Raw genomic sequence first — 26,566 nt, 5'->3', positions numbered from 1 at the left:
TCATAAGAGGAAAGTTCATATCATTACAGGCCTATCTTGAAAAACAAGAATGAGGCCAAATAAACAACCTAAAGCTTCATCTTAAAAAACTAAAGAAAGAAGAACAGATGAAGCCTAAAATCAGCAGGAGGAAAGAAAGAATTGAAATCAGAGCAGAATTGAATGAAACTGAAAACAAAAAACAATAGAAAAATAAACGCAACAAAGAGCTGTTGTTTTTTTTTTTTGAGAAGCTTAATAAAATTGAGAAACACGTGGCTAGACTACTAGAGAAAAAAGAGAAAGGACACAAATAAGCAAAATCAGTGACAAAAAAAGGGAAATTATGACAGACAATGCAGAAATACAATTGATAATATATCAATACTATGAAAAAGTATATAATGACAAATTTAATAACCTAGAAGAAATGGACAAGTACGTAGAAAGGTACAAACTTCCTAGACTGAATCAAGAAAAACTATAAACATACCTATCAGCAGTATGGAAATTGAAACAATATTCAAAAACCTACCAAAAAGGAAAAGTCCAGGACCAGATGGCTTCACCAGTGAATTCTATCAAACATTCAAAGAAGATGTAATACCTATTCTCCTCAAACTCTTCCAAAAAAGCAAAGAGGAGGCAATACTTCCTAACTCATTTTATGAGGCCAATATTACTCTGATACCAAAACCTGGTAAAGATAACACAAAAAAAGAAAACTATAGACCGATATCTCTCATGAACACAGATGCGAAAATCCTAAATAAGATACTAGCGAACTGAATACAGCAATATATTAGAAAGATTATTCACCACGATCAAGTGGGCTTCATCCCAGGGGCACAAGGATGGTTCACCATACGCAACTCGATTAATGTGATACACCACATAAACAAATTAAAAAGTAAGAATCATACGATCATATCAACAGATGCAGAAAAAGCTTTTGACAATATACAGCATCCAATTATGATCAAAACACTTAACAAAATCAGTATAGAAAGAAAGTACCTTAATATAATAAAGGCTATATATGACAAGCCCTCAGCCAACATTATATTTAATGGTGAAAAACTAAGATCAGGAACAAGGCAAGGCTGTCTACTATCACCACTGTTATTCAATATGACATTGAAGTTCCTAGCAAGTGCAATCAGACAAGAGAAGATATAAAAGGTATCCAAATAGGAAACGAAGAAGTCGAACTGTCTCTATTTGTGGATAACATGATTCTCTATATAGAAAACCCTAAAGACTCCACAAAAACACTACTAGAAACAATAAGCAAATACAGTAAAGTTTCTGGATATAAAATCAATTATAAAAAATCCATATCATTCCTATACTCTAATCATGAAGTGTCAGAAAAGGAATTGGAAAAAATAATTCCTTTTGCAATTGCAACAAAAAGAATAAAATACCTAGTAATGAATCTAATGAAACATGTGAAGAACCTACATAATGAAAACTACAAGACCCTATTTAAAAAATATCAAAGAAGATACAAAGAAATGGAAAGATATTCTGTGTTCTTGGGTTGGAAGAATCAACATAGTTAAAATGACCATATTACCTAAAGCATTATACAGATTTAATGCAAGTCCCATCAAAATCCCATTGGCATTTTTTTTTTAAGAAATAGAACAAAAATCATCAGAATTGTATAGAAGTTCAAAAGGCCCCAAATCGCCAAAGCCATCCTGAGAAAAAAGAACAAGGCTGGAATCATCACTCTGCCTGACTTCAAATTATACTACAAAGTGACAGTCATCAAAACGGCATGGTATTGACAGAAAAACAGACACAGAGACCAGGGGAACAGAATCGAGAGGCCAGAAGTAAACTCATTTTTTAAATGGGCAAAAAATTTTTGACAAAAAGGCCAAAACATGCAGTGGAGAAAGTTTCTTCAATAAATGGTGCTGGGAAAACTGGAAAGCCATCTGCAAAAGAATAAAACCAGACTGTTGTCTATCACCACACACCAAAATTAAATCAAAATGGATTCGGGACCTGAATATAAGACCTGAAACAATAAAATGCATAGAAGAAAACATAGGGAATAAATTCATGGACCTTGGACTTAAAGAGGATTTTATGAATTTGACCTCAAAGGCAAGGGAAGTAAAAGCAAAAATAAATGAATCGGACCACATCAACCTAAAAAGCTTCTTCTGCACGGCCAAAGAAATTGTCAACAAGGTAAAGAGACGAACATCCGAATGGTAAAATATATTTGCAAGCAATGCCTCCGATAAGAGCCTAATAACCAAAATACACAAAGAACTCATACAACTCATTAACAACAAAAAAGCAAACAATCCAATTAAAAAATAAACAGAGGACATGGAGAGACAATTCTCCCAAGAAGACATACAAATGGTGAACAAACATACGAAAGGATGCTCAACATTGCTAGCAATTAGGGAAATGCAAATCAAAACCACAATGAGATACCATCTCACACCTGGTAGAATAGCTGTTATCAACAGGACAAGTAATAACAAGTACTGGAGAGGATGAGGAGAAAAAGGAACCCTCATACGCTGCTGGTGGGACTGCAAATAGGTACAGCCACTATGGAAAACAGTATGGAGTTTCCTCAAAAAACTAAGAATTGATCTACCATGTGATCCAGCAATCTCTCTACTGGGTGTTTACTGCAAAGACTTGAAAACCCATATCCAAAAAGATATATGCACACCGATGTTCATAGCAGTGGTCAGGACATGGAAGTAACCAAAGGGTCCTACAATAGATGACTGGATAAAGAAGCTGTGGTACATATATACAATGGAATATTACTCAGCCATAAGAGATGAAATACTGCCATTTGTGCCAACATGGATGGAGCTTGAGATAATCATGCTAAGCGAAATAAGCCAGACAGAAAAAGTTGAAAACCACATGATATCACTTATATGTGGGATATAAACCCCAAAGCAACAAATGAACAGGACGAAGAGGGACTCATGGACATGGACTATAGATTAGTCGTTACCAGAGGGTAGTGGAGTAGTAGTGTGGGGGGATGTAGATGGAGTAAAAGTGGTCCAATATGCAGTGATAGAAAAAAATCTAACTTTAAAAAAACATGGGCGGTGAACGCACAATGCAATATGTACGTGTGTGTGTGTGTGTGTATCATACTATTGAATTATGCACCTGAAACTTTCTTGATTTTGTTAACTAATGTCATTGTCGTAAAAAAAAAAAAAAAAAGGTCAGCAAACGAAGCATCCTGTCACTCCCTACCTTATAAGTCAGACATGGCACCTCGGAGGTCCTGTTTCTGAATGGATGAAGAAAGACAGCTATGCAGGAAAATGTCCTGAGGTGTTCCTTGGGGAGGTGAAAACTTGACATAGCCTTGCGTCCAACCTGGTGAGTAGAGACTCCTTTGAGCCTGGGGCAGGCAGGAGCCATTAAACTAGGCTCCTGAGACATCCCATCTTTCACTCTCCCATCGTGGCTTTGTCCACATGAGAGCTTGGATATAACTTGAGAGCTCAGAAGACAGAACTCTAGTTAATGGCGGTGCTGGGGGTAGGGTGAAGGCAGCTAGAAAAAAGCCTCTAGTTAAGAGAGGCAGTTGGCCTCTCTTCCGTGGGCTCCTGAGGAAGTCACTACCCCTTTGGGGGCCTCTTTCTGGGAAATGGGGGGATAACAGTCTTGTACTGCAGGCCTCACAGGATGTTTATGAGGTTCTAGGGAGGAAAGGAATGTGCAGAGCTTTCTGCCCTGCTCCACCTGGAGGTGTAAGGGTAAGAACAATGATGATGGTAATATTACACTGAGTCCTCAGAAGAACCTGTGAGCTAGGTGGAGTTCTCACACTTTCCAGATGAGAAAATGGGCTTAGAGAGGCCAGACCACAGGTCTAATGTCACACACTGAAACAATGTTGGTGCTGGGATTGTTCTAGAATCAAAACATGCTGGAGGACAGAATAGAATTGGTATCAGATGAATCAGGTCAGATATCTAGGGTTTGAGGCCAGTGGTCGTGGTGAGAAATGGAGTGAGAGGGGTATGGCCTTACTGACCTTGTCTGTGAACCTGGCAGGAGTAGTGGTTTGCCATCTCGTGAGGAATCTCCAGGGAACTCAGAAGAGGCTACGGAAAAAGGTGAATGAGCCTATGGGGAGAGTGGCTCCAGGTTTGAAGAGAGGAGGCTCTGCTCTCTCAACCGGAGGCCAGATTAAGAGAGAAGTGGGCTTTTGCCTTCAGTTCTACTTCTTCTTGCAACAAAGCCTGAAATATTCCATCAGAAGTGACGAGGAGGAGGGTAGAAATTGCTGGGCGTAGGATGGATTTGCGAGTGGGCAGGGGCCCTGGACCACAGACCCTGTAATTGCCAAAAGCAAACCCTAGTAGGTGATTAGGAGGAGTCTGGTATTCATAGAGTATGAAAAGAGAATTGAAGGGAGACTCTAAGAGTCCTAGGCTGCTCTACCTAGGAACTCTGTAGTGGGGCAGGAGGCTGAGCATGGGGAGTTTTCAAAAAAGGGTGTGTGGAGCCACTGGAGAGCAGGGCCACATCCAATTCCCACTCAATGGCACAAAGTGTCATTATCTTCCTTGGCACAATCCTCAGTGAACTGGAAATGCTGGACTGTGTGATGGAAGATTATCTGGAGGTAGGTGAGCCTAGGGGTTGGGTAGGGGTGACCAGGATTGAGGCTTGGGAATGGAAAGCCTCTTACTGAGCCCTGAGCTCTCAGCACATGGCAATCTCCTGTCAAAAGAGCCTCACTGCTTCCCCTGTGGGCTGGGTAGTCATGGCAACGTTAGTGGTGAATTAACAGTAGCTCTGTATAATATATGTGTCTAATTTACCCAGGCTGGTAAAGCAGCAGAACTTTCTGAATTCAAAGTTCCATGAGGTTTCGACTGAGTTGGACTCAATCTTCCCCTCATGTGGTGCTTATGGAGGGGAGAGGCCCCTGAAGTCAGGCCCCTTTTAGTCGGGAAGCTCATAAGTGGTCTAGTAGCCTCCTTCCTGCCTGAGGCCTGAGCTTCCCCATCTGTCATCAGGGAGGGTACAGCTACTAGATCCCTGAGCCTTAGCCCTCATGAACCCTTTTCTCTGGAGCTTAGAACCTGGTCTGCGTCCAAGCCCTGTCTTTTGTGTGTGTCAGGCACGTTCCTGGGACCTGGCAGTAGTGAAACATGAGAAGAGGTGAGCATAGGGAAATAGTGATGGCTAGGGGGCTCTTTCTGATGCGGTTAGGCTGTCTTCCTTCTAGGAGATTAACCACCAGAAAAGGAATAAGGTGAATATCTGTGGCACTTCCTGCAGTGGGGGAAAGGGAGTGAAAATCAGAGAACCTTCCCACTTCCTGGGTAAAATACTCACGGACTCCATTCCTATACTTTACATTTATTGGTTGAGTCTGATAACAGAGAAGTGGCAGGCCCATACCGTTGGTGGGTAGAGGTAAAGGGATAGCATCAAGGATAAAGTCTTGGAAAAGGGTCTATTTATGCCCAACTCTGAGCACAGGTAGAGCTTGGATGGAATAGAAGGGGACGGTTCCCATGTGAGCAAAGACCCAGGACTGATTCCCTGTCTTACTCCTTACTCTGCACAAAGCCCCTATAACATTCTCCATCTAGGCCCTGTCTGCATCCTCTCTTTTCCTCTTGCTTCATGAGTAGGAAATAATAACAGAGATCATGCTGCTGCAGGTAGCTGCTGATAAGTACAACTGATGACCGAGGAGCAATTTCGGGGCTTGTTTCTGGGACATGGAGTGGCCCAAGGAGAATGAGAGGTGAGGAAGGGCAGCAGATAGGGGAGAACAGGGGTGGAGTTTCCTGCTGGCCAGTCCAGAGAACCTGTGTCCTTGGCTCCCTGGTAAGCCCCAGATTTGGGGGCATGGTGACTGCTGGGGCACCCAGACTCCATCTGCTGGGCAGACACTTGGAGGAACATCTGAAATATGGCTCCTGGTAGGCTTACAGGTGCCACTCTGTCCTGTAGCTACATGCTATGCTGTCATTTGGGGCCCATTTCTAGTTGGCCAGCAGAACACTCAAGGCCAACAAGAATCAGCTATTATTAAGCTCAGGGGCCAATGAGTGTCCAGGTTGGCAGTGCAACCTCTTCCTCTGCAGTAGGGACACAGCCGGACTCTCCTGCTTTGAGAAGGAGGATATTGGGAGACTTTTCTTGGTGTGTCCGGAATACCAGCACAAGAGAGGATGTTCCCACCCCATCTCTCTGATGCCTCTTCTCCACGGCCTATTTACCAATTGGGAGGGGCAATATTTATTTGTTGTAAATAGTCGATGATAGATTTGGATATTATTATATTAAAGTCCTGTTTCTCTTATAGCCTGGGAATTGTGGTTCAGCTCTTTCAGTTCCCATGCTAATTTCAATGATGTACAGACTCATTTCTCTTTGAATTAAGAAATCTTGTAGTGTCATCATCTTATTGTGTGTGGGAGAAAGGTAAAACACTAGATTCCCCTACCTAGTTATTGAAAGACATCCTCAAGTCCCCCTTCCCCAGAAGACAGGTTCATTTCAGTATCATGAACCCAGGCAAGGAGCAAAGACTGGGGCCTACTAATCCCCTCAGAACTCGTGGGATTTAGAGGTTGAAGGTTTTCTCACAGGCTTAGCAACTACCACTGAAAATGGATGTCTTTAAAAATAGCACTTGCAGACTTCCAGTCAAGATGGCAGGGTAGGTGAACTCTCTGCTTGCCTCTTCCCATAACCACATTGAAATTACAATTGAATTATAGAACGACCACCCTTGAGAACTATCTGAAGATTGACTGAACAGAACTCCTAGAACTAAAGATATAAAGAAGCCACATCAAGACTGGTAGGAGGGGTGGAGACATGAAACCAGCTGGTCCCACATCCACTTGTGGCAATTAAGAATTGGGATGGATATCTTGGCTACCCAGGTCTCCCCTGAGGATCAAGAGGTCCCAGTCCACACTGGACACCCAAACTTGGACCACTAGTGCTGAGAAGAGGAGTCCCACAACATCTGGCTGTGAAAATTAGTAGATTCTATCCAGGTGAGATGGAGAACTGCTGAAGTCCCAGATTTTGCTCTTAAAGGGCTTGCTCATGGACTTACCTGCTGATGAACTCACTCACTCTGAGTTCCAGTGCTGGCGCAGCAGCTGAAAAAGTTCCAAGGATGTATGATGAGGAACTGAATTGTCTTACTAACACTGCTTGACCCACCCTGGTGATTCTCTGAGAACCAGCCCCTTCCAGCTCATGCACAGGACTGGCCCTCTTTCGGAGGCTGTTGCTCACAATCAGCCAGCCTTGGCCTATGCTTTGCACTTTAGTAAAATCTCTGAAAGGTCCACAAATTGCAAACAAGAAGCAGCTGCCCTTGATGTGTGCTGTACCTCTTGTTAAGCGGTCCCCGGCCCGGCACTAGTGGCAGCCAGTCTCAGTACATGGCATAGCCTTTCCCTCATGACTCCGAGTCCAATACAGACAGCTTCCGACTGCTGATCATGTTATAGCTCCTACCAGATAGCCTCGGGCTGGGCATAGGCAGCCGCTGGCCGAACCTGGCATTTATTGGAGGCCTTCTTACGGGGCTCTGGAACCAATACAACTGGTGGTCAGCTTCAGGCCACACTAGAGCACCACCCAATTAGGTCCACAAATAACACACAAAAAGGATAGATTCAGCAAGAGTCAGAGCCCCACTATAACAAATCTCCCTATGTGGGTGTCAGCCCCCACAAAAACTTGTTGTAGTCAAAGCCAGTCAGCTTAAGGGTCAATCCCATCCACTGACCTGTCAACAGCAATCAAGGCTCAGCTATAACAAGGGAGCACACAAAAGACAAGTGACACCCTTGGAGCACCTGGCTTAGGTGACCAGGGAGACTGAGCCACTGGGCCCCAAAGACACCTACTATAGAAGGCCACCTGGCCAAGACTGAGAGATGTAGTAAACCTACCTAATGCAAATAAATGAACAGAGACAGGCCAACAAACTGAGAAAACAAAGAAACATGTCTTACATGAAAGAACAGGAGAAAACTCCAGAAAAAGAACTAAATAAAATGGAGGCAAGTAATTTACCAGATATAGAATTCAAAACACTGTCTATAAGGATACTCAATTAACTTAGAAGAAGAATAGGTGAACCTAGTGAGAACTTACACAAAGAGATAAGAACTGTAGAAAGGAACCAGTCATAAGTGAAGAATACAATAACTAAAATGAAGAATACATTAGATGGAATAAAGAGCGATTAGATGAAGTGAAGGACCGAAAGAGCAATTTGGAAGACAGGTAGCAAAAAATACCCAATCAGAACACCAAAAATTGAAAAAAAAAGGATAGTTTAAGGGACTTCTCAGACAACATCAAGTGTACAAACATTCACATCATAGGGGTACTAGAAGGAGAAGAGAGAGAGCAAGATATTGAAAATGTGTTTGAAGAAATAATGACTGAAAAATTCCTTACCCTGGCAAAGGAAATAGACATACAAGTCCAGGAAGTGCAGAGACTCCCAAACAAAATTGACTCCAAACAGCTCCCACTAAGACACATCATAATTAAAATGCCAAAATATTCAAAGTGATGAAAAGTAAAGATCTACAACCAAGATTACTATACACAACAAGGATAACCTGTAGAATCAAAAGGAGAGATAAAAGTTTCCTAGACAAGTAAAAACAAGGAGTTCATCACCACCAAACCAATATTACAAGAAATGGTAAAGGGACTTCATTAGAAGAAGAAGAAGGAGAGGAGAAGGAGGAGAAGCGGGAAGGGGGAGGGGAAAAGGAAGGGGAAAGGGTGGGGGAAGGGAGGGGAGGAGAAGGAGAAGATCAAAAATACATAAAATTAAGATAACTACATACCTATTAAAAATTACTTTCAATGTAAATGGATTAAATGTTCCAATCAAGAGACAGGTGGACAAATGGATAATAAAAAATACCCATACACATGCTGCCTATAAGAGACCTACTTCAGAAGATCAAAAGACACACACAGACTGAAAGTAAAAGGATGGAAAAAGATATTTTATAAAAATGGAAATGAAAAAGAGCTGTGGTAGCAATACTTATATCAAACAATATAGACTTTAAAACAAAGGTTATAAGAAGAGACAAAAAGAACCTTACATAATGATAAGGAAATCAATCTAACAAGAGCACATAACTCTTGTAAACATTTATGCACCCAACGTAGGCGCACTTAAATATATAAAGCAAATATTAATGAAGATAAAGGGAGAGATTGACAGTAATACATTCACAGTAGAGGATTTTAACACCACATTGACACTGAAAGACAGATCTTTCTGACAGAAAATCAGCAAGGAAACAGCCTCCTTAAATAACACATTATACCACATGGATTTAAATGATAATTTTAGAACATTTCACCTGAAAGCAGCAGAAAATACATTCTTTTCAAGTGCACATGAAACATTTTTCAGGATAGACCACATGTTAGGCCACAAGACAAGTATCGATAAAGTTAAGGAGAGTTAAGTCATATCAAGCATCTTCTCTGATCATAGTGATATAAAACTAGAAATCAATTACAAGAAGAAAACTGAAAAACACACAAATACATGGAGGCTAAATAACATGCTACTAACATAAATGGATTAACAATTAGATTAAAGAATAAATCAAAAGATAACTTGAGAAAATGATAATGAAATCAAAATGACCTCAAAATCTGTGGGACACAGCCAAAGCAGTTCTAAGAGGGAAAAATATAACAATAGAGGCCTACCTCAAGTAACAAGAAAAATCTCAGATAACAATCTAATTTACCACCTCAAGTGACTAGAAAAAGAACAACAAACAAAGCCCAAAGTAAATGAAATGAAATAATAAAGATCAAAGGGGAAATAAGATAGATTCTAAAAACACAATACAAAAGAACAATGAAACCAAGAATTGGTTCTTTGAAAAGATAAACATAATCGATAAACATTTAACCAGACTCATCAAGAAAAACAGAGAGAAAAACCAAATCGATAAAATCAGAAACGAAAGAGAAGTGACAACTGACTTCACAGACATACAAAGGATTACAAAAAAACACTAAGAATAATTATACACCAACAAATTGGACAATCTGGAAGAAATGGATATATTCTTAGAAACATACAATCTTTCAAGACGGAATCAAGAAGAATTAGAAAATCTGAACAGAGGGATAACTACTAGCAAAATCGAACCAGTAAACAAAAAACCCAACAAACAAAAGTCCTAGACAAGAAGACTTCACAGTAAATTTTATCAAATATTCAAAGAAGAATTAACACTTATGCTTCTCAAACTATTCCAAAAACATCAAGGGGAAGGAAGAGTCCAAGCTCACTTCATGTGACCAGCATTACCCTGATTCCAAAACCAGACAGACATTACAAAAATAACCCCGAAATTATAGGACAATATCCCTGACGAACACAGATCTTCAAAATAGATAAATAAACATCTATAGATGTTCATAGATGAACATCATACATGAACAAAAACCCTCAACAAAATGTTAGCAAACAAAATCTAGTAATCCTTTAAAAAGATTATATATTAGGATCAAGGAGGATTTATTCCTGGAATATAAAGTTGGTTCACTATTCACAAATCACTTAACATGATACACCACATAAACAAAATGAAGGAAAATATCGTATGATCATATCAATAGATTCAGAAAAAGCATTTGACAAAATCCAGCATCCATTTATGACAAAAACTCTCAGTCAAGTGAGAAGAGAAAAAACAAACATAATAAAGACTGTTTATGACAAACTGACAGCTAACATCTCACTCAATGAGGAAAAGATAAAAGAGTTTTCCTTAAGATCAGAAACTAGATAAGGATACCCACTTTCACTACTTTTAGTCAACATAGCATTGGAAGTCCTAGTCACAGCAATCAGACAAGAAAAAAAAGCCATATAAATTAAAATCAACAAAAGAAAACTGTCATTATTTGCAGATGGAGACAAATATATGGAGAACCCTAAAGAGTCCACTAAAAAAGTAATAGAACTGATAAAAGAATTCATTAAAGTAGCAGGATACAAATTAATATTCAGAAATCACTTGTATTTTATACACCAATAACAAAGCATCTGAAAGATAAATTTAGAAAGCAATTACATTTATAGTTGCATCAAAAATACCTAGGAATAAATTTAACCAAGGAAGTAAAAGACTTTGACTCGGAAAATTATAGGACATTGAAGAAATCAGTTGAAGAAGATACCAATAAATGGAAGAATGTACTGTGTTCATGGTTAGGAAAAAGTTAACATCATTAAAATATCCATACTACCGAAAGCAGTATATGGATTCAATGGAATCCTTATCAAAATACCAATGCAGAGAGTTTGGAAAAACATGATGGAGTAAGAGACGTCCCCAGATCTCTCCCCTTAAAACAACAATAAGCTGAACATCTAAAACTCAACAAAAACACCCAAAATGCACACCAGCACGTCTGAGCTTGAAATCTGCACATAAGAGCTACCACAGGTCAGAACCCTGGGTGTCGGGTGGTGGACTGGGAGAATTAAAGAAGTTGCCTCTTGCAGCTGCTGGAGCTACCTGTAGGAGGAGGGGAAGGGGGGACTGTGTGGCGAGTTCCCTGAACAGCCCTGCCTGGGAATGCTGTGAGCTCCACGCGACCAGTGGCAGGGCCCAGTCATCAGGACAGAAAGCAGAGAAGTGGGATGGCAGAGAAGCAACAGTTGATTTTTACAAGCCGCGGTTGCAAAACTGAGAATGAGCTACAGACCCCAACCACCAACCCAGAGAGCCCCTCCCCGCAAACCCTCAAGACCGAATATCGTGGAGCCCCAGGGGAATCTGAGCAAATGCTACCAAAATTTTCGCTAACACTGACAGGGACTGAGACAGAGTAGTGAGTGTGATTAAACATCTATAAGAAAAAGGCATTATTAGGGTTTTATATAAAGCAGGGATCCAAGAGGCTTAGACGCCACCTGCTGGAAGCCAAAAGAAAAACGCCTTCTTTACAGCAGGCTAAAGAGAGACCTTTATATGATAAATCTTCTTTCTGTAAAAACAGCAGAACACACTTCCATTAATGCCCAAGTGGAGAAATAGTCCATTAAACACCGTGAACAACCAAGGTGACAAGGCAGCTCAGAAAGAAAGAGAAAAATCTCCAGGAAATAACCTTACAGACATAGAAATATGTGACTTAAATGACAGAGAATTCAGGGTAGTCCTTCTAAAAAAACTCAGTGAGTTCTCAAACAAGTCATATCAACAATTTCAGGAGTTGAAAAAACAACTAGATGAGCAGAATGAGTTCTTTTTCAAGGAGACTGAAACTCTCAAAAAGAACAGAACAGATCTTCTGGAGATAAAAAACACACTGCAGGAGTTGAAAAACGAAATAACAAGGTTGGGGAATAGAGTTGACCAAATGGAGGAAAGGATCAGTGATATCGAAGATAGAAATAAATCAGAAGGAAGAAGGGAGAAACCGAAGAATGAAATATAAGGAAAGAGAAATACAAAAACTAGCTGCTACCATCTGGAGAAGAAATATAAGAATAAGGGAAGGTAGGGAGTGGGAGAGAGGAAAGAAGAGGTAGACAAGGAAAAGGGTGTCAAATATAGGGGAGTTGGGAGAGGTTGAAGTGGGTAAAAGGGATCAAATATATGGTAGCTGAAGGAAACTGGACTCTGGGTGGTGATCACACAATAGAATATATAGATGTCAAATTATAATGTATACCTGAAAATTATATAATTGTATTAACCAATGTTACCCCGATAAACTTAAAAAAAGAAAAGCAAATGCAAAAAATAAAAAAATAAAAAATAATATTGAATGTTAAAAAAAAGAATAATGGGCATTATCGAAAGTGAGGCAAAGGAGTAGGGATTAGAAAGCTTTTTCAGACAAATAGTTGACTAGAATTTCCCAAAGCAAAGGAAGAAACTGGAGCTTGAAATTCAAGAAGTCAACAGACACCCAATTATCTCAACCCAAAAAAGGCCTTTGCCAAGACACATTGTATTAAAATTATCAAAAATCAAAGACAAAGACAATTCTCAGGGCAGCCAGGGAGAAGAAAATGGTAACTTATAAAGGAAAACCCGTTAGATTATTGTTGGACTTCTCAGCACAAACCTTATAGGCCAGAAAGAAGTGGAATCAAATATTCAAAACACTAAGTGAAAGGAACTACCAGCCTAGAATAATGTATCCAGCTAAGTTCTCCATTAGATATGAGGGAGAAATAAAGACCTTTCAGGGCATACAAAAATTGAGGGAATTCTCCACTATGAGGTCTGCACTACAGGAAACACTGAAAGAGGTCAGCTCACCTAAAAAAAATGGCAAAAAAAAAACAAAAACAAAACATAATTAGGAATAAAGTGACTATTATGCAAATAGAAGCAGAGGAGTGCAACCCTTAAGAACAGAGCATTATAAGCTTAAACAGTAAGGAGAGAATTGCTATAGCAAGATAGTAATGAATATTCAGATATACAGGAACAAAATGTGAAAACAATGACTGAAACGTGGAGGATTCAAAGATCCAGATTCGCAAATACTAGTCTATTTTTTTCTGCGTGTGCCTTATCTCTATTCCCCTTTGCGAATTATATATATATATACACATATATATGTGTATATATATATATAAATATATAATACACACACACAAACACATACATAGATATATATAGATAGATAGATAGATATAGATAGGTATATAGATATAGATATAGATATAAGTATAGATATAGATGATATAGATATAGATATAGATATATAACTATCCTTTACATATTTGTAATGGTAACCACACACCAAAGATTCAGAACTGAAGTATATAACATAAAACAAGAAGGACTAGAGGGAAAACCCACCAAAGCCAACCATAATAAAGAAAACAGAAACACAAGGACAAGGAAGCAATGGAAACACCGAGCTACCAGAAAGCAAAAGATAAAATGGCTATACGAAGATCTCATATTTCAATAATCACCTTAAATGTAAATGGAGTGAACTCACCGATAAAAAGGCACAGAGTTGCAGAATGGATCAAAAAAAACAACAACAACAACAACAAAAAAACCCCAACTATATACTACCTTCAGGAGACACATCTCAGCTCCAAAGAAAAATATAGACTCAAAGTGAAAGGGTGGAAAATGATATTTCAAGCAAATGGCATTCAGAGAAAAGCGGGAATAGCAGTACTAATATCAGAAGAAGCAGACTTCAAAATAAAAAAGGTAAAGAGAGATACTGAGGACACTTCATAACGGTAAAGGGAATCATGAACCAAAAAGGTACAACACTTATTAATAATGCCTGTGCTCCCAATGGGGGAGCCCTGAAATATGTAAAGCAATTACTAACAGAACTAAAGGGAGAAACAGACCAAAACGCTATCATAGGGGAACTAAATACCCCACTATCAGATATATACAGATCATCCAAACAGAAAATCAATAAGGAAATAACATCCTTAAATGACACATTAGACCAACTGGACATAATCGACATTTCCAGAGCCTTCCATCTCAAAACAGCTGCTTATATATTCTTCTGTAGTGCACATGGAACATTCTCAAGGATCGACCACATATTGGGACACAGAGAGCCTCAACAAATATAAGAGGATTGAAATCATACCAACCACATTCTCTAATCATAATGCCTTGAAACTAGAGTGCAATTGCAAAACGAAAGCAGGAAAACCCACAAATACATGAAGATTAAACATCATTCTATTGAAGAATAACTAGTAAGAGAAGATATAAAAAGAGAAATCAAGAGATACATAGAAACAAATGATAATGATAGTACAACATATCAAAACTTTTGGGAAGTAGCAAAAGCAATCATAAGAGGAAAGTTCATATCATTACAGACTTATCTCCAAAAACAAAAATGAGGCCAAATAAACAACCTAATGCTTCTTCTTCAAAAACTAGAAAAGGAAGAATGAATGAAGCCTAAAGTCAGCAGAAGGAAAGAAATAATCGAAATCAGAGCAGAATGGAAAGAAATTGAAGACAAAAAACAATAGAAAAAATAAGTGCAACAAAGAGCTGGTTCTTTGAGAAGGTTAATCAAATTGACAACCCCCTGGCTAGACTCACTAAAGCAAAAAGAGAAAGGACACAAATAAGCAACATCAGTGCCAAAAAGGGAGATTATGACAGACAACGCAGAAATACAATGGATCATATATCAATACTATGAAAAAGTATAATTTAATAACCTAGAAGAAATGGACCAGTACTTAGAAAAATACAACCTTCCTAGACCGAATCAAGAAGAACTGGAAAACCTAAATATGCCTATCAACAGTTTGGAAATGGAAACAATATTCAAAAACCTACCCAAAAGTGAAAGTCCAGGACCAGATGGCTTCACCAGTGAATTCTACCAAACATTCAAAGCAGATGTAATACCTATTCTCTTCAAATTCTTCCAAAAAAGCAAAGAGAAGGCAATACTTCCCAACTCATTTTATGAGGTCAATATTAACCTGATACCAAAACCTGGTAAAGATAACACAAAAAAAGAAAACTATAGACTGATATCTCTCATGAACACAGATGCAAAAATCCTAAATAAGATACTAGCGAACCAAATACAGCAACATATTAAAAAGATTATGCACCACGATCAAGTTGACTTTATCCTACAGGCACAGGGATGGTTCAACATATGCAAATTGATTAATATGATACACCACATAAACAAATTAAAAAATAAGAATCATATGATCATATCAATAGATGCAGAAAAAGCCTTTAACAAGATACAGCATCCAATTATGATCAAAACACTTAACAAAATCAGTATAGAAAGAAAGTACCTTCACGTAATAAAGGCCATATATGACAAGCCCTCAGCCAACATTATAATTAATGGTGAAAAACTAAAAACATTCCCTCTAAGATAAGGAACAAGGCAAGGCTGTCCACTATCACCACTCTTATTCAATATAACATTAGAAGTCCTAGTGAGTGCAATCAGATGAGAGAAAGATATAAAAGGCATCCAAATAGGAAATGAAGAAGTCAAATTGTCACTATTTGCGGATGACATGATTCTCTCTATAGAAAACCCCAAAGACTCCAGAAATACACTACTAGAAAAAATAAACAAATACAGTAAAGTTTCTGGATAACAAAATCAATGTTAAGAAATCCATAGCATTCCTATTCTCTAATAATGAAGTGTCAGAAAAAGAAGTGGAAAAAATAATTCCCTTTTAATTGCAACAAAAAGAATAAAATACTTAGGAATAAATCTAACGAAACGTGAAGGATCTATATAATGAAAACTATAAGACCCTATTAAAAGAAATCAAAGAAGATATAGAGAAATGGAAAGATATTTCGTGTTTTTGAATTGGAAAAATCAACATAGTGAACATAACCTTATTACATAAAGCATTATACGGATTTAATGCAATCTCCATCAGAATCCCTTTTGGCGGCAATAATCAAAACAGCATGGTATTGGCAGAAAAACACACACGCAAACCAGTGGAACAGAATCGAGGGTCCAGAAGTAAAGCCATTTTTTATATGGGCAAATAGTTTTCAACAAAGAAGTAAAAAACATACAGTGGAGAAAAGAAAGTGTCTTCAATAAATGGTGCTGGGAAAACTGGAAAGCCGCCTGCAAAAGAATGAAACTAGACTGTTGTCTATCACCACACACCACAATTAAATCAAAATGGATTCAGGACCTGAATATAAGACCTGAAGCAATAAAATGCATGGAAGAAAACATAGGAACTAAACTCAAGGACCTTGGACTTAAAGAGGATTTTATGAATTTGACCTCAAAGGCAAGAGAAGTAAAAGCAAAAATAAATGAATGAGACTACATCAAACTATAAAGCTTCTGCACAGTAAATGAAACCGTCAACAAGATAAAGAGACAACCATCCCAATGGGAAAATATACTTGCAAGTAATGCCTCCAATAAAGATCTAATATCCAAAATATACAAAGCACTCATACGACTCAATAACAACAAAAAACAAAGAATCCATTCAAAAAATGGACAGAGGACCTGAACAGACACTTCTCCATAGAGGACATACAGAAGGCTAACAAATATATGAAAAGATGCTCAATATCTCTTCCTATTAGAGAAAAGCAGATCAAAACCACAATGAGATACCATCTCACACCTGTTAGAATGGCTATAATCAACAGGACAAGTAATAACAAATGTTGGAGAGGATGCGGAGATAAAGGAACTCTCTTACACTGCTGATGGGACTGCAAATTGGTGCAGCCACTATGGAAAACAGTATGGAGGTTCCTCAAAAAACTAAGAATTGATCTACCATGTGATCCAGCAATTCCTCTGCCGGGTATTTACCCCAAAGTCTTGAAACTCGCATCCGAGAAGATATTTGCACACCGATGTTCATAGCACCATTATTCATGGTGGCCAGGACATGGAAGCTACCAAAGTGTCCTACTATAGATGATTGGATAAAGAAGAGATGGTACATATATACGATGGACTATTACTCAGCCATAAGAAGAGATGAAATACTGCCATTTGCAACAACATGGATGGACCTCGAGATTATCATGCTAAGCGAAATAAACCAGACAGAAAAAGTTGAAAATCACATGATATCACTTATATGTGGGATATAAACCTAAAAGCAACAAATGAACAGGACAAACAAACAAAGACTCATGGACGTAGACTATAGACTAGTGGTTATCAGAGGATATGTGTAATCCAAAAATCAAAATAAATGAACAAACAAAACAGAAACAAACTTGTAGATACAGAGAACAAACTGATAGTTGCCAGACGGGAGGGGAGTTGCAGGCGTGGGTGAAAAAGATGAAGATATTAAGAAATACTAATTGACAGTTACAAAATAGTCATGGAGATGTAAAGTAGAGCTTAGAAAATATCGTTAATAATACTGTAATAAACATGTATAGTACCTGGTAGGTTCTAGACTTTTGGGGGGAAATCACTTTAAGATATATAAATATCTAACTATGCTGTACACCTGAAACTAATATTTTATTGAATGTCAACTGTAATTGAACAACAAAACAGAACAAAACAAAATGAAAACAAAGGTGCTGGGGAAAGTGGATATCCACATTCAAAAGAATTAATTTGAACCCTTACCTCATACAGTGCACAAAAATTAATTCAAAATGTATAAAAGACCTAAATTGAAGAACTAAAACTATAAAAATCTCAGAAGAAAACAGGTGAAAATCTATGACTTTGGATTAAGCAATAATTTCTTAGTACGACACCAAAAGCACAGACAACAAGATAGTAAAGTTGGACTTTGTCAAAATCCAAAAATTTTATACTTCAAAGGAGAATATAAGGAGAGGGTAAAGACAATCTATGGAATGGGATAACATTTGCAAACCATATATCGGATACGGGATTAATATTCAGAATATATATAAAACTCCTACAATTCAACAACAAAATGTCCAAACACAATTCAAGACATGTAACTGATTTGAATAGACATTTGTCTAAAGAAAGTATACAAATAACCAGTAAGCATGAAAAGATACTCAATATCTTAGTCATCATGGAAATGTAATTTAAAACCAAGTGAGATACAGACACTAGACTGTCTAGAACTTAAAAAATGATAAATAACAAGTGTTGATGAAGATGTAGAGAAATTTGAACTCTCATAGAATGCTGGCAGGTGTATAAAATAATGGCAGCCACTATAGAAAACATTTTTCCATTCCTCAAAAAGTTAAAGATAGAATTACAATATGATCTGGCATTCCATTCCAATATATTTGCCCAAAGGTTTTCAAAACATGAACTCAAACAGATATGCCAATGTTCATAGCAGCATTATTCACAATAGCCTAAAGTTGGAAACAACCCAAGTATCCATCAACAGATGAATGGATTTAAAAATGTGATATACAACGGAATATTATTTAGCTATAAGAGGAAATGATGTACTGATACACGCTATGACATGATGAACCTCGAAAACATTATGCTAAGTGAAATAAGATAGACACAAAAGGATAAATATTATATCATTCCTCTTACAAGAAATATGAAGAGTAGACAAATTCACAGGAAGAAATTAAATCAGAGATTACCAGGGCCTGGAGATGGCGGGGGATAGATAGTTATTCCTTAATGGTCCAGATTTTCTGCTTGAGGTAGTAAAATCTTTTAGAACTAGATAGTGGTGATAGTTGTACAACACTGAATGGAATTAAAGTTACTTAAATGTACACTTAAAAATGGTTAAATGGGAGTTATTAAACATAAAAAGTTTTTCCAGGCCATTTTTTTCCTGCCCCGTGTTTCCTAATCTCTGTCTTTTGTCAAGGTGAAAGGCAAAGAACAGTCAGAGTTTAGTGATCTGTCTGTCTGTGTATGTATTTATTTTAGTAATGGGAAGAGAGGGATGGAAACATTCTTTCTAAAATAAATGTGTAATGTGAAAATTCAGAGTTCATGTACTGACATGAAGCATAGTCTTACAGAAAAGATTTTCAGAGGGCAAAAAATGGTTAAATAGGAAATTTTATGTGATATATATTTTACCACAACTTTACAAATTAACATTGTAATATACCAAAAACCATTGAATTGTAAGCTTTAAATGAGTCAACGGTATTCGAATTCAATAAAGCTTTTAAAAAACCACAGTGAGAGCTTACTACACACCTATTAGAATGGCTAAAATTAAGAATGCCTATTACTAAGTGTTAACAAAGATGTTGAGGAAGTGAAACTCACACTACTGGTGAGCAAACAGTTGGGAACTTTCTTTAAAAGTTCTGGCAAAGGGGGCCCCCGCAAGCCAGAAAGTGTGACAGAAATCCCTATTTGTTTGTATTTTTCTAATATTTTTCTTTCTTAATCTTGACCCGAAGTCATCCTTATGTTAAGGGTGGAAAATTTTCAAGTGAGCAAACTAGCTAAGTCAGCTACAGGGAAGGAATATCTTTAGATATCAGAAGTTGTCCTACTTGCTTGTGTGTGGTTTAGGAAGTGTATTGTATAAAATATGTAGATGGCCAATGTCTGCTTCTGTAATCCACTTACTTGTTAATTAAGGGTGTTTTTCCGGGCAAAGATATGCTAAAAGCCAACTTCCACTTCTGTAATCTGCTGGCTTGTTCAGGAGACCACCAGGATATGGTCTTGAGCTTTATCAGCTGCCTGCTCTGAAAGCTCGGGGCTGATCTCCTCTAGCCCTGCGTGGTAGAGAGTCAGTCGCTGGCCGGCTAGTAAAGGCTCATAATTAATCTTAATTGGCTCCGTGGGTCTCAGAATCGTTCACGCCATAACATTTGGAGGCCCTCAGCGAGATTTTCCCCAGAGAGAGAAGGGGAGTTTTCTCTGAGACCCATGACCCCGGTCGCTCCGGGTGGGGCACGACCGCGTCCAGGGGGTGGCCGCTGACAGACGTTCCTCAGCCCCGGACATTGGGCGGCCCCAGATCAGAAAGACCGGTGGACAAATATTTCTGAAAATTGGACGTGAGCCTTCTGATCACCGGTGAGTTAGTCTAAGAGTCCTCTTAGACCTGTTTCTGTCTGTGGGCCCTAAGAACTAGTGGAAGGCTGGACCCAGCACAACTTCCCTAGTACGGTCAGGTCTGAGACGTCAGATCCTGACCCAGTACCTGTTTCGGATTCGGTTTCTGATATGCTAGCGTTTTGTGTTATCTGTAGTCTGTTTTGTCTGCCTGTATTGTGTATGTTTGTCCAGACCGGTAGAATGTACTGTTACCCTCCTATTGCCTGGGTCTTCATAAGTTTACTTATCGTGGTTTCCGTCAAGTTCGTCACATTGTCTGATCGTTCTGGTCCCTGAATGTCTCATGTGATTTTTCTTGTTATTCTTTTTAGTTTATTCATTCTTCTTTTTTCAGGGTTTCTTGCTGTTACAGCACTACAGCACCGCCCAAGTGGCCACCTAAGTCACCGAGTGGACCTTGTCCAACATTCTTATCTTTCGCAGGACTTTTATTCTTATTCACTTCCATCCCCGCCACCATGGGACAGGCTTCTTCTAAGCCCACTCCCTTGTGGTGCCTTGTGGACAATTTTAAGGATTTCAGGCGACGGGCCCGAGGTTATGGGTCATCAGTCACTTCGTTTGATCTCCAGAGGCTCTGCCAAGTGGACTGGCCGGCCTTCGGAGTTGGATAGCCATCTGAGGGTTCCTTTGATTTGCAGACTGCATTCAGAGTCAGAAGTGTTGTTTATGGGAATCCTGGTTACCCTGATCAGGCCCCATACATAGATGTTTGGATAGACATTATGTCTGATGCTCCTAAGTATCTGAAAAATTGTCAGAGTAAGTCAGACTCTCTGGTGGCTGACTCTCTGCCGGCGCCTGCCTCTCATACGGTTCTTCTGGCAGAGCCAAGGAGCACTCCGGCACCTCAGAAACCCCTTGAACCTGTTCTACAGGCACATCCGGAGGATCCGGAGATCCTCAATCCCCCTCCCTATTGCTCTCCTGGTAACCCCTTTAGGCCTTCTGATTCTCGGGAGGCAGCCCCTCTTCGGAGCCCACCACATACTCGGACGGGGGCTGTCTACTACCCTCCACAGGATCCTGACCCCATCCCCGATTCGTCGCAACCTGCAGCTGTCCTGGCGCCTCTCTGAAAGATAGCCCCACCTGGGGGAGACACCCAGACCTCTTTCATGGTATATGTCCCCTTTTCAACTAGCGATCTGTATAATTGGAAATTGCAAACTCCGTCCTTCTCAGAAAAACCCCAAGGCTTGACCTCCCTTTTAGAATCCATCTTCTTCACCCACCAACCCACGTGGGAGGATTGCCAGCAACTTTTACAGGTTTTGTTCACTACAGAGGAGAAGGAACGCATTCTAAGGGAAGCTGCGAAGGGGGTCTCCGACCCCACTGGGCAGCCCACCACTGACCCCGCACGGGTACAACTTGTATTTCCCAGCACCCTACCTGACTGGAACCCCAACACACATCAAGGTAAGGAGGCTCTCCTAAGGTATCGCCAGTTATTACTCCAAGGTCTCCGGGCAGCGGCTCGCCGACCAGTTAATTTATCCAAAGTAAGTGAGGTTATTCAGACTAAAGAGGAGTCACCGGCAGCATTTTTAGAGAGGTTACTAGAATCTTATAGACTGAATACTCCCATAGACCTGGAGGACCCAAATAATCGGTGAGCCATGAATCTAGCCTTTGTTAGTCAGTCGGCCCCAGATATCAGAAAGAAATTGCAAAAACTAGAAGGGTTTGAGGGAGAGAACTTATCTAAGCTTCTCGAGATTGCCCAGAAAGTGTTCAATGACAGGGATGATGTCCAGAAGGTTATGTTTGTTGGACAAGATAAGTCATGGGGCCCGCTCGGCCGGGACTGGGACCGGGCCGGGGCCGAGGGCCAAGCCGACCCCCTGAGGGAAAGGCGGACCGGGGTCGGAGTAACTTAGAGAAGGACCAATGTGCATACTGTAAGAAGAAAGGACATTGGAAGAACATGTGCCCTGAAAAGGGCCAGGGCCCAGGGAAAAAGGCCCCACTCATTAGGTTGGAGGATGCAGAATGAGGAGGTCAGGGCTCCTACATTATGAGCCCCCAGGAGCCCAGGGTAACATTGCAAGTCGGGGGCCAACCTGTAAATTTTTTAGTGGATACGGGGGCTACTTACTCAGTTTTGCGGAGTGCCCAAGGCCCTCTATCTAAAGGAAAGGCTTTAATACAAGGAGCCACAGGAAAAGAGAAATCTTACCCTTGGACCCAGGCCAGAATTACTGACCTAGGAAAAGGGACCATCACTCATTCGTTCCTGGTTATGCCTGAATGCCCGTACCCCTTGCTGGGGAGAGACTTACTACAAAAATTACAGGCCGCCATCTCTTTTAAGGAAGGACACGCTGAACTAACTCTGGGGGCCACTCCATCTGCAATAATGAATGCTCACTTGCCCCTCTCTGAAGAATACCTTTTACTGGAGGAGCCTGTTTTCGATCCCTCCCCTAATGCATCATTGTTAAAAGAACTGCAGTGCAGGATCCCTCGGGTGTGGGCTGAGACTCACCCACCCGGATTAGCAGCCCATCAGCCTCCTATTGTTGTGACCCTGCTGAGTTCTGCCGAGCCTATCAGCGTAAGGCAGTACCCCATCCGTCAGAAAGCTAAGTCTGGTGTAGCAGTACATATTCGAAGGCTCCTGAACGAAGGGATCTTAGTTCCCTGTCATTCGCCTTGGAATACCCCACTGCTTCCAGTTCAAAAACCGGGTACCCGAGATTACAGGCCAGTACAGGACCTCAGAGAAGTAAATAAGCGGGTTGAGATCATACACCCCACTGTTCCCAACCCGTACACCCTCCTGAGCCAACTGCCACCTAGCCACCAGGTGTACACTGTCCTTGATTTAAAGGACGTTTTCTTCACTCTCCCCCTAGCAAAGGTGAGTCAACCAATATTTGCATTTGAATGGGAGGACCCTGATGGACTGTATTCGGGCAATTAACTTGGACTAGACTGCCACAGGGATTTAAGAACTCCCCCACATTGTTTGATGAGGCCCTGAGCCGCTACAACAGATGTAGAATGTAAGTGGGCCACTGAAGATTTATTACAAGAATGAGAGGCTAAGGGATACCGGGTGTCCGCTAAGAAAGCTCAACTCTGCACCTCCCAGGCAACGTATTTGGGGTATAAGCTGCAAGGAGGTCACCGGACTCTGTCATCAAGCAGAATTGAGGCTATTTTAAAAATACCCCAACCCACCACTAAGCGGCAGGTCAGAGAGTTTCTCGGAGCCGTAGGCTACCGTAGGCTCTGGATTCCGGGATTTGCAGAGTTAGCCAAGCCCCTGTATACCAGCACTGGGGGAAAGTCTGAGGACTTGAGCTGGGGAAAAGAAGAAAAAGAGGCTTTCGAAGCCCTAAAAACAGACTTGACTACAGCCCCTGCTTTGGCTCTGCCTACTTTAGACAAGCCGTTCCAACTCTTTGTGACTGAGACTAGAGGCACAGTGAAGGGGGTCCTCACCCAGACACTAGGACCCTGGAAGAGACCTGTTGCATACCTCTCCAAAAGACTGGACTGTGTTGCAGCAGGGTGGCCTAATTGCTTGCGAGCCATTGCGGCCACGGTCATCCTCACCAAAGAAGCACTGAAGTTGACTTTAGGGTAGACTATCCAGATTATAGCCCCCCATGTGGTCGAAACCATGCTCCGCAGCCCCCCTGATCGTTGAATTTCAAATGCACGGATCACACTCAATACCAGGTTCTTCTCCTTAACCCCCCACAAGTACAATTCTTGAAAACCTCTGTTCTTAACCCAGCCACCCTTTTGCCTGATGATGGCCCTCAACAGCCATCACATGGTTGTCTCGAACTTTTGGATAACATCACCTGCCTTAGGCCAGACCTGACTGACGTCCCGTGGCCACAACTGGATGCCATACTGTACACCGATGGAAGCAGCTTCGTCGCAGAGGGAGTCAGGTATGCTGGGGCGGCAGTAGTTACCGGAGGGACTGTCATCTGGGCTCAGGCCCTGAGCCACGGAACATCAGCTCAGCGAGCCGAACTCATCGCTGTGACCCAAGCACTCCGATGGGGTAAGGAGAAGACAGTTAACATCTATACAGACAGCAGGTATGCCTTTGCTACTGCACATATTCATGGGGCACTCTATAAGGAGAGAGGATTACTCACCTCGGGCGGGAAGGAAATCAGGAACAGAAAAGAGATCCTAGCTCTCCTGGAAGCCATCTGGCTGCCTAAGAAAGTAGCTATCATACACTGTCCAGGTCACCAGAGAACTGAGTCTGAGGTGGCCCGGGGCAATGCCTTTGCCGACTGAATCGCAAAGGAAGCCGCCCGAAAACCAGTGGGGCCTATTGACATTCTTCCAGTTCTGCCCCCCAGGACGCTCTCAGACTCACCCGTCTACACCCCGGGGGAACTTGAATTAAGCAGTAAGCTAAAGGGGGTAAAAGGACCCACTGGGTGGATCCACCTCCCAGATGGACACACCCTAGTACCCAGTGCCCCAGGTCGAGAACTAGTCTCACTAGTCCATCAGAGCACCCACCTAGGAGGGACAAAGTTAATTGAACTTTTGAAAAGAGACTATTATATCCCAGGGCTACACAAAACTGCCAAAGAGGTAACAACAAGATGTCATATTTGCGCCCAAGTTAACCCTGGGCCTCCTGTTGAAGTACAAATTGGATGAAGACTCAGGAGCCAAGCCCCGGGAGAACATTGGGAATTAGACTTTACAGAAGTAAGCCCTGGAACTTTTGGATTTAAGTATCTCCTCGTGTTCATCGACACCTACTCAGGATGGACTGAAGCCTTTCTAACTAAGAGAGAAACTGCTCAGGTAGTAGCTAAGAAATTGGTATCAAAAATAGTACTCCCATTTGGCTTGCCATTAGCACTGGGGTCCGACAATGGCCCGGCGTTCATCGCCAAAACAAGTCAAACCTTAGCCAAAATGCTAGGTATTAATTGGAAACTACACTGTATATATAGACCACAGAGTTCAGGCCAGGTAGAAAGAATGAACAGGACATTAAAAGAAACTTTAACCAAGTTTAAACTTGAAACTGGCGAGAACTGGGTGAGCCTCCTCCCCTTTGCCCTTCTTAGGGTGAGATGTACCCCTTACCTCCAAGGCCTCACCCCATATGAAATCATGTTTGGGAGACCGCCACCTCTTCTATCCAAGATAGGGGTAGAAAAGGTGACTGAAATTCACAATCTGAATCCAAGTCCTTACAGGCACTACACTTGGCAAGAAAAGAGATTCAACACTTAGTCTCTGCCACCCCGGAGAGCCCTGGACAGTCACTCAAACCTCATAGCCACTCCCCTGGTGACTGGATTTGGGTAAAGAAGATACAGCCAGCCGCCCTTGAGCCCCGCTGGGACGGACCCTTTCCTGTCGTCCTCACCACTCCCACAGCAGTCAAAGTTGCTGGGAAACGCCATTGGATTCATTACACCCGCATCAAGGCTGCTCAACCACCACCAGAGACTGAGAGATGGCGTGTCCGCCCAACAGGAGACCCTCTCAAGATAAGACTCTCGTGGGTTTAATTATAATTGGATTAATTGCCATTAATAATGTAAGAGGGACCCTCATCAACCTTTGCAGGCCAGATGGGAGTTAATTAGGTCAGAAACAGGGGTTCCCATATCGGTTGATCAGACCATGTATCAGCCTACATTCCATGTAGATCTATGGGACATACTAGGAAAAAGGTTTAATACTATACCCAAGGATTTACCTAGGGGTCCAGGGGCTAGTTTTTCGACCGGCCCCTGGTATGGTTGTGGATATCCAGAACGGGAAAGAGGTGTCCAACAAGTACAATTATATATGTGCCCTAGAGAGGATCAAAGCACTTGCAATAAGCCTAATCAATATTATTGTGCCAATTGGGATTGTGAGACCATAGCCCCCTGGAAAAATACTGACCCTTTCCTGACTCTTACCCGTCCTAGTCAATCCTCTTGTACTACCTCAGGAAAATGGAATCCTGTTATTCTCACTGTAAAACAAT

At 40.8% G+C, this 26,566-nt stretch overlaps 1 protein-coding gene across 1 annotated transcript; it reads left to right on the top strand.

The window, feature by feature from the left end:
• Window positions 1-2,875: 2,875 nt before the first annotated feature.
• LOC120605965 (uncharacterized) lies at window positions 2,876-26,435 on the top strand. Its single transcript, XM_039867047.1, is given in 6 exon segments — window positions 2,876-3,369; window positions 21,004-23,486; window positions 23,489-23,567; window positions 23,569-24,259; window positions 24,262-25,734; window positions 25,773-26,435. Coding segments are annotated over 5 exon segments (3,687 nt in total). The 5' UTR covers window positions 2,876-3,369; window positions 21,004-22,369; the 3' UTR covers window positions 26,100-26,435.
• The last annotated feature ends 131 nt before the right edge of the window (window positions 26,436-26,566 follow it).

Source organism: Pteropus medius, unplaced genomic scaffold (genome assembly GCF_902729225.1).
Source record: "Pteropus medius unplaced genomic scaffold, Ma_sr-lr_union100, whole genome shotgun sequence".
NCBI lineage: Eukaryota > Metazoa > Chordata > Mammalia > Chiroptera > Pteropodidae > Pteropus > Pteropus medius.
This window is presented reverse-complemented; position numbering and strand designations above follow the sequence as displayed.